Source organism: Benincasa hispida, chromosome 1 (assembly GCF_027475165.1).
Source record: "Benincasa hispida cultivar pf3 chromosome 1, pf3_genome.v1.1, whole genome shotgun sequence".
Taxonomy (NCBI): Eukaryota; Viridiplantae; Streptophyta; class Magnoliopsida; order Cucurbitales; family Cucurbitaceae; genus Benincasa; species Benincasa hispida.
The window spans coordinates 51,651,789-51,661,485 of record NC_143478.1 but is presented as its reverse complement, the minus strand read 5'-3'; the positions used below and the strand labels follow the sequence as shown (position 1 = coordinate 51,661,485).

The window sequence follows — 9,697 nt, the reverse complement described above, 5'->3', positions numbered from 1 at the left end:
CAATATGTAAATGATTATAAATAATAAACACAAACAAAGAAAAATTTTCTAAAAAAGAAAATAAAAACACAAACAAAGAAAAAATAGTCAGAATTTATTTTATTTATCGTAAGCACAATAAAATAGAGGAATGAGGAAAAATATTTGAATAATATGGTTATTGGGATATTTACTGAGGTCCAATATCGGGCCCAGTAGCCCAGCCCATGTAATTAAAAAGCCGAAAAAGCATAAGCCCAAGCCCATCTTGTTCTTATTTTGCCCTAGCCGTCAGCACTCATTCTCTCTTCTCTTAACGCTACTTCGCCGCCGCTTATTTATATTTCATCCTTCCTCTCACTCTCCCTTTCACAAGGCTCGCGGAAAAATGGTACGAATCTCCTCTTTCTCTCTTTCGTTCCGGTTTATTGCTTTACTCTGCTTTTGATATTAGATCCAGAGTTAGTTTTTTTGTTTTCAGATGTCAATCGATTCATGAATGAATGTGTTTTTGGTTAGTCCGTTATTTTTATAGACACTGTACTATGGTTTGCACTTCTGAGGCGTTTTCTGGGTTTTCAGATTTGATGAAAAAACATCGTGAGATTTGATTTTATGAGATGTTGAAATTGTTGAAAAGATCTTCCGACAAAATGCGAACCTGTTTAAATTGCTTCTATTTCAAGCTGTTTTTGCCCTTTCGTTGATTTTTGGCGTGTTTGTTAGCTTTGCTGCCGGGCATTGAACTGCGTCTCTTTAAATATGCTTGCTAAGTTTTGGTTGGTTGAGTCGAGACGGGAGAGACACTATTCTTTAATGGAGACCTTTGGTTTTCTGGCCTTTACTATGTACTAGCAAGTTAATCATGATTTGGTAATGATGTTCATTTTGGTATGTGCTGCTCTCATTTGCGTTGTTGTTACTGGTGCACCCACGTTGTAGTTATCAGTATTCTGCCCGGTAGCGGAAATTTGAACTATTTTCATGTAGTATATCATATCAACATTATACTTTTTGCACAGGCTATTAAGTAACAATAATGATTTATGTTAATGTTGTAAAAGTAACGACTGCTTTGCTGATGACATCAGCGCTAATGGGCTTGAGTGTCAAACAGAAATGTAAGGGTGATTGTCTGATATTGAATTTGTCTAATTTCTTGTATTGCTATCTTTTTCTTCATTCAAATCTTTAGTAAAGATTGATGTCTTCTCGAATAAGTTGCTAGTTCAAACCCCTTTCCCATATTTTTTTTGTCATAATAAGTGATTCCTTCTCTTTACATTTTATCTGATCTGTTCTCTTTGTGATATCTTAGACGTTTGGCTTCCTTGCTTTGAATAAAATATACTGACATCATTTTATTGTGTTAAGGCACCAAAGAAGGCTGTTGGAAAAGCCTTGGCAAAGAAGAAGCCGGTTAGTGATTCTTTTCCTTGATGCATCTCTTATGTTTTATTATTGTTCTGGTTTATTCGTTGCTTTTGTGTTTATTAAAGTGTGTGGTGTATGCAGGAGAAGGTCGTGAACCCACTATTTGAGAAGCGTCCTAAGCAGTTTGGAATTGGTGGTGCAATTCCACCAAAGAGGGATTTGACACGGTTTGTTAAATGGCCAAAAGTTGTTCAAATTCAGAGGAAGAAGCGGATTCTTAAACAGAGGTTGAAGGTTCCACCAGCTTTGAATCAGTTCACTAAGACCCTTGACAAAAATCTTGGTAATGTCAGTGAATGTGCCATCATGAATAAATATCTCATGTAGAATCCTAATACATTCTGTATTGGAATTCTTAAGTTAACCTTTAGGTTTTAGATTTTGATTGTTGTTTAGTTCTTTTAAGTTTTGATTTTTTAACCATCTTTGATATACGATATGACCTTCAGTAATTTGAACTTTCATTTTTGATTAGTTGCTTCAAAATTTTGAATGGTTCAGTTTGGTAACTTTTAGAAACTATGTTGTTTGACCTTGTAAATATAATACAAGGCTGACTACGGTTGGTCATTAATTTCAGCCTTTGTAAATCTCAACTGCAGATTAGTTTGTGCCTTCATTTATCCTGATGGTTTTGTTGAATTTTTTTTCTGCTAATGCTCTGTTTTTATTTGGAAATTTTTTTATTCTGATGGATGACTGGTCATCATTCGTTTTGATTGTTGTTGGATTTTAAATTTACTTTTGCCTTTACTTTTTTGGTTGGTCTTAGTTTTTAATTGTTCTTTATGTTGGTTTTAAAATTAATCTGTCATGACTATGTAGCGACAAACCTGTTCAAGATGCTTTTGAAGTATAGGCCAGAGGACAAATCACAGAAAAGGGAGCGTCTTCTAAAAAGAGCTCAGGAAGAGGCTGAAGGCAAGGCACACGAGGCTAAAAAGCCCATTGTTGTTAAATATGGTCTCAACCATGTCACCTACCTTATTGAGCAGGTATTATTTTAATTCATACAATTATTATTACTGTCGAATCAAATATAATAATAATCAAGAAACTTGAACTTCTTTTTCAGAACAAGGCCCAGCTGGTTGTTATTGCCCATGATGTGGACCCGATTGAGTTGGTTGTTTGGCTCCCAGCTCTTTGCAGGAAGATGGAAATCCCATATTGCATTGTGAAGGGAAAAGCACGATTGGGAGCGGTAACTACAGCACGAGTCTTTATTTATTACAAGTCCCAATCTTTTGAAATACATGTACCAATGCTTGTTTCATTGCTTTCCTGACAGATTGTCCACAAAAAGACTGCATCTGTTTTGTGCTTGACGACTGTAAAGAATGAAGATAAGATGGAGTTCAGCAGGATTCTTGAAGCCATTAAGGTGATTTACCTAGACATTAGAAGCCAAATATTACATTTGATTATCTTAGTTTTATTATTAATACCTTTTCATGTTGTTGCTTTTAGGCCAATTTCAACGACAAGTATGATGAGTACAGGAAGAAGTGGGGAGGTGGAATCATGGGGTCGAAGTCCCAGGCTAAAACTAAAGCAAAGGAGAAGCTGCTAGCCAAAGAAGCTGCTCAAAGAATGTCTTAGGGATCGATCATAGTTTGTCCTTTTATAATTTGCGGATATTTCTTTAACGAAAAAAAAAAAACACCATGGAGACTTACTTGGCTATTATTTTCAACCTCAGAATTTAGAAGTTTTGTTTACTTCATCGGTTTTTTTTTTCGCTTATTTGCTGATTTCAGGTCTAGTTTTGAATGTTGCGCAGACCCTTCTACTTTGTTCTTATTATAATGTAATTTCATGGGAGATTTTTAGCTGATGAATTTATTTATGAGTAAATTGGAAACTGAGGTTTTTTCAGAAAAGAGAAGTTGGACATTCAGGCTGTATTTGAGGATAGTAATTCAAATAAGCCAAGTGGGTAAATGAAGTTGTAATATTTACAACTTCTTTTAATTTTTAATTTTTTTTTAATTTATGAATTTCAACTTATGCTTTAGAAAAAAAGAGGTTTTTTGGGTTAAATTAGAGAAAAATATTTGTTGTGTTTATTTCATGAAAGGTTAAATAAATCTCATTGATTATATATTTACATATTTAGATCTAAATTTTAGCAAGTACTTGAGCTATGTTCATGCAATGAAACTCTGATTGTAATGGTTTGGATTACAAATATAATTAGATTAATTTTAATTGCATTTTATTTAAAATTATGAATTTTGTCAAATTGATTATTATCATTACCTCTACTTCTAGATCAATCGATGTTAAGGATGTCAAAATTTGTAATAATTTTTCAACTGTAATAATAACAATAGTAGTCGAAATAATAACTATAGTGATAATGGTAATGACTGAATCTAATTCTTTGGTGCAACTTAGTGTTTTCTCTCTCAACACCAATAAATACTTAATATATCTCTCTCTTTTATTTATCTTGTTTGCTTTTAAGAGTAATTGGTAAAAAAAAAAGAGTGTTTACAGTTGTAGAGCTTTGAACTCAATCTTTCAATGTAGAAAGTTACCCAACAAAGGAGACAGACAAGAGAAAATCTGTTGCATCAGTGGTCGATATAAAGAAGTTTAATACACACTATGGAGGGCTTGAATCTCCTTAAAGAGAGAATGAGATATCCATGCCTCATCTTATTTGATCCATGCCTCATCTTATTTGTTCACGTGTTGGTTTCTTTAATATTTACTGTAATTCCCCTAATACTTTTCAAACTAGATATCCTTCAAAACCTCAAGTCTTCAATATCTGTGAAGCGCTGCAATCGTGATTGTGAATGTGTGAATGTTTTACAAATTTTAATTTTCGATACTTTTCAATTTCTATATTTAATTAAACACTTTAAAATCAAATATTCACTTTCACTATTCAAATTTTGGAATCTAATATATATACACACAAATTCTTTTTTAAAAAATTCTAATCAGATAAGTATTTGTTAATTGTCATTTGAAACTAAAAATTTAAATAATGAAATAAAATAAAATATGTAAATCTAATCTATTCCTAAATTGATTTTGTAAAAAAATCTAAATTACTAAACATATTTCTAATTTAAAAGATTTTGGAAAAATATAAATTTTAAATTAATTAATGTCCTTAAACTAATTTGATTGTGATTTATAACCATTATAAATTTTGAAGTTCTAAATATCCCTCAGTCTTCAATTTCTGTAGCATCATTTTCTTATGTATCATTGTATCTAGTATACTAATATAGTATTTATGTATTTGTATATTCTTATTATTTTTTCAATTATTATAAAAAAAATATTTACTATTACATTTATAAATTCATTAATAACTTCTAAGAAAAAAAAAAATCAGAATTAATGATATATTATATAAATAACTTCATCTTTAGTGTATACCCCCAATCAAAATTAATGAATTTTCGGGTTGATCTACAAAATACCTCAAACTCGATCCTTGTATACCCTAATCTTCACCTGTAATGTACGGGGACATGTGCAACAAACTGACCCAACCCAACCTGTGCGCCCATGCTACATCTATGTGGCTGACGGTCGCCGAATCGAACGAACCGCCGATTTTAGCAGTTTGTCTACAGGAATTAGCCAAAACGCATCGGATTGGCTCAATGGACATGACAAGCAGTCTCTAATTGGGTTATTAAGCAGATTTGGTGATTTGAATATTCTTTTTGTTATACAAATATTCAATTTGTCTCTGCCATGTGTATATTGTAAAATGACCCTTTTGTCCTTCTTTCTGGTGTGTATAAATTGTTTTCAATGTACTGTTGAAATAAATGAGGAAATTGTAATATGAAATAGCAGCCTTTATCGTCCCCTCTCCGCCTCTCCTTTTTTGTGTCGGTAATCAAACATTTTCTTGGTATCAGAGCGTATGACCAATACCTCTTCATCTTCTGTTAACGTTCCATGGAGCCTTTGCAAGTCCTACATTTAGTAGCCCTCCATTGAACCAACTTTTGTATTAGATTACTATTATCAAGTTAGACCGGAGCAATTTCCTTCTGTGGAAAAATCTGGCTCTCCTTATTTTGAAGAGCTACGATTGTTTAGGCATTTATCAGGTGAGAAAATTTTCCCTCCTATGTTCTTGCAAATGGCAACCGTCGTGCCACAACTTTAAACTCCGACGACTGCTACTGTAACTATCTTAGCCAAAGAAGTCACCACAGGTGCTTATAGTGCAGAAACTAGTGTTCATGAAATGGTGAATCCCCACTACGAAATGTAGGTAGCTACTGATCAAATCTTGCTGGGTTGACTCTACAACTCCATGACACCTAAACTGGCAACTCAGGTGATGGGATATGAAACTTCGAAAGATTTTTGGGATGTGATTGAAGAGCTGTTCGGGATACAATCTTGTGCTAAAGAAGACTATCTTTGATAGGTATTTCAAACAACTAAAAAAGGTCCCTAAAAAATGAATGAGTATCTGCGTATTATGAAAAACCATGCTGATAATTTGGGATAAGCTGGCAGTCCGGTTTCTTCAAGAGCCCTAGCGTCCTAGATTTTGTTAGGTTTGGATGGGGAATATAATGCCGTGGTGGCTATAATCCAAGGAAGAATGGATATCAATTGGCCTCAATTGCAATCTGAGTTGCTAAGCTATGAAAAATGTTTGGAACATCAAAGCTCTCACAAAACTAACTCATTCAACAATGCATCTACATTTGTTAACCTGGCCATGAAACAAAGATAGAACAATGGTGGATAGAGACAATACCAAAGAAATGGGTCATTCAACGGTAGACCACCACAACAACAAGGAGGTGGTCAATGCGGTTATGGTCATTGAAGGTGAATGGTTGAAATAGAAATAATTGACCCACTTGCCATGTGTGCTCCAAACCAGGACATAGTGCCCTAAATGTTATCAACTACTTATTAGGTTTTAAAGGTTGCATATTTTCTCTGTTAATTCCCCAAAATTGTATTGATTATTTGTTTTAAATGTTTATTTTGTAGGTAAAATGGTCCTTGAAGCATTTAGGAGTCATTAAGAGCAGATCGGGCTAAAAAGGATCCAAAATAACCAAGAACTTAAAAAAATGAAGAGAATTGAGTAAATTACCAAAATACCATCGAGGATCGAGTTTCTCCATCGAATTGCAGCGTCACGATCCTAGGAGTGGCGTTGCGCAATGCTTGAAGGCAAAATGCTCAATCTCGCTGCAAAACAGGGTAGCATTGCAACGCTCTAGACTTTGACGCGCATCAGCCCCTGCGTGCGTGCACACGCGCCTTGCATTGAAAAGCATTGGGGGGGGGGGGGGGGTAGTGTTGCAATGCAAGCCCAACACTTCAAAGCTTTTCATCGATTTAGCGTTGCAACGCTACCTTAGCGTCGTGACACTAGCCTGCGTACTATAAAAGATTTTTCTTTCATTTTTGCAAAGAAGAGGAAGAAAATCATGGAGGCTGGGATCTCTCTCTAAGTTGTTTCACTTCTTTGGTAATTCTTGCTCCAATTTATGTTAGATTTTATATTTTTGTTGAAATGTAAACAAATCTCTTGTAATTCTTCATACAAATTATCAATGAATTTGTGAAGTTGATTGAATCTTATTTCTATTTCAAGGGTTCTTGTAAATTCCTTTGAGTTTTCTACTTTCTTATTCAATTGCAATATGATTTATGCCTTCTTGAATCTGATTTTAATTCTTGAAGCATGTTGAATGAGCTAAGTCTTGAACATGTATAGCATGAAGGAAATCGATCACAAGGATTTCCATAAGCAGCGGAAAGTTCATTCCAAATTACAATCATATATGAACTTTACAAATTACAGTCATAAACACAAACAAGCGATTATGCATTCATTACAAAAACTACAACATGATACAACAAAAATCAAGGAGAAATCTACACACATTTGTAGACTCATCGCCAATGCTCCTTGATCACGAACACTCGAACACAGTAACCTCGAATGCTCGTCCAACACGACCGCTACACTACACGAATACTGCGCACTCGACTCAGCGATCGCCTCGGTCACGAACACCCCAACAACACAAACGGCCTCCACAGAACCTCGACAATGTTGAGTTAAGTATGACACCACCAAGAAGGCTACCTTGGTATTCTCGGTGTGAGAATCTAGAGGGTGAGCTCTGTGTGGACTTGGTTTGAGGTAGAAGACGGAGGACACAACAATCGTGTAAACGATTGAGCAAGTGGGAGAAGGCTGAACCTATTGTATATGTCATTGCCCAATCATTTAGCAAAAGGTAAGCGATCGTTTAGCTCATCGCTTAGCTGCGTGTCTGTCGCCTACAAAACACTACACGATCGTTTAGCTCGCTCCAAGTTGTCGCTTAGTAAATCCTATTTACTTGACAACTTCCGTGAGATGTTTTTTCGAGAGAGAATTCACAAAATCTCAAAAAACAACATTTGTAAAAACTTACTAAAATTAGGAAAACAATTTTCCTTTTATCTCACGGTTACCATGAAACCACCAATAACCTTCCACTCAATTGGTTATTAGAGAAAAAGATTTAATTATCCAATAATTGGTATTATTATAAATATAAATGATAACCAACTTATCATACTATATTTATAACCTATAGTTGTAATATTTTATCTCATGAAACATATAAACCGTAGTTCTTTTTCTATTCCATGGTATTTAATGTAAATCTCATTTATATTAATCCTCTACTAGATGTATCTCATACATCATATTAATCATATCATATATAATTGAATTACCTCTTATCAATTTGAGTATTTCAAATTAACACCAATAACTGATCCTCAACTTAATCCATTGAGCTACCAAGGGGACCTTATGGACATGTAGCTCGAAGCTCCAACGGTATGTGAATAACTGACTAAACTCTTTAGTCATGGGATCCACCATCCGTTAATTGCCAGACACTCCACTAAAGACTGACAGTTGAACTCTCCTTACCATAGATATACTATGTGTCCATCTTAACCAATCAGCAATGCGACAACCCTTCACAGATCACTCGTAAGTACAACTCGACCAATAATCGTTATGCCCTTGTAGTTACATCTAACTCCTTAAGCACCACTGATCCCTCTAATGAACATAAGTCATAGTCCTACTATGACTGAGTTATCTCTTCCAAAGAGAAGCTGTGGCCACTATGTTCAAGCCCCAGAATCAGGCCCTAAGGAAGCAACATTTCTACTTATCCCTGCTTCGGGAAAGAAGTGAATTCCATCTTGTGGATTGAGTTCCCAGCTCCCAAATCAGACAAGTCCCCAAAAAGGTAGGCATGTTGAATTGGCAATTTGGCCATTCTCACCCATACTAATCAAAGGACTGCCCTCAAAGGCAGGAGTTCCTAAAACACTCAGGATTGAGGTCGTGTCACTTATGGTTGTTTAGATGAGATGTAAGTCTCGAGTATCAATGGCGTTATATACAGAGTCTATCATCTCGTAGTCCGGTCTTATACAAACTCTTTGTATAGGACATCCCCTCTCGCACTTCTCCACATGAATGGTCAGGATTTACCAGATATAGTAGTTTACAACACTTGCAAACCTCTACAAAGCAGGCTGTATCTGTAGTATCACCAGGATCAGGTATCCAACCTTAATCCTTATACTATAGAACTTTTTAGGTTATCACTTAAGGCATGATCCACTTGTATATCACATATACATGCTTAAGTTCACATAAGATAACCAAGTAGCTTTTTTTATTGGATATGAGTAAATGACAGAATGAAATAACATTTATTTTATTCATCAAACAATGTGTATCATTACAAACAACGAGACTCCGGTAGAATTAGGACACCAATCCGAACAATCTCCCACTTGTCCTAATAACTCGGGAGACTAATATACAATACAATATAAAAATGTACAATATACAATAAACTAGAGCATACCCCAATATGATCTCCCACTTGCCCCAAACAAGATGCCACATGTCCCGTAGACCCAGACTCTCCAGGTGACCCTCAAACACTTTAGCCGTGAGGGTCTTTGTAAAGAGATCAGCAAAGTTGTGCTTCAATGCAATCTTCGTGACTATCACATCACCGCGATGCATAATCTCCCTAATCAGGAGATATTTCCATTCGATGTGCTTACCCTAACGATAACTCCGAGGCTCCTTCGAATTTGCCACAGCCTCGTTGTAAGCACAATAAAGAGTGATAGAAAAATCAATATTTGGAACAACGTTCAAATCTGAAAGGAATTTCCTCAGCAAACGACCTTCTTAGCTGCTTTATAAGTGGCTACGTATTCGGCTTCCATA

General features: G+C 35.2%; 1 protein-coding gene across 1 annotated transcript; it reads left to right on the top strand.

Annotated features, from left to right (window-relative positions):
- Window positions 1-248: 248 nt before the first annotated feature.
- Window positions 249-3,254, top strand: LOC120068031 (large ribosomal subunit protein eL8y-like). Its single transcript, XM_039019704.2, has 7 exons — window positions 249-370; window positions 1,354-1,398; window positions 1,495-1,696; window positions 2,239-2,408; window positions 2,489-2,617; window positions 2,705-2,797; window positions 2,884-3,254. The coding sequence occupies exons 1-7, from the start codon at window positions 368-370 to the stop codon at window positions 3,013-3,015; spliced, it is 774 nt and encodes a 257-aa protein (XP_038875632.1). The 5' UTR covers window positions 249-367; the 3' UTR covers window positions 3,016-3,254.
- Window positions 3,255-9,697: the final 6,443 nt, after the last annotated feature.

What these genes read in the sequence shown, in the direction of transcription:
- LOC120068031 (XM_039019704.2), top strand. An exon ending in GACCCTTGACAAAAATCTTG is followed by an intron (nt 1,697 to 2,238) that starts GTAATGTCAGTG and finishes ATGACTATGTAG; the next exon opens with CGACAAACCTGTTCAAGATG. An exon ending in GGATTCTTGAAGCCATTAAG is followed by an intron (nt 2,798 to 2,883) that starts GTGATTTACCTA and finishes TGTTGCTTTTAG; the next exon opens with GCCAATTTCAACGACAAGTA.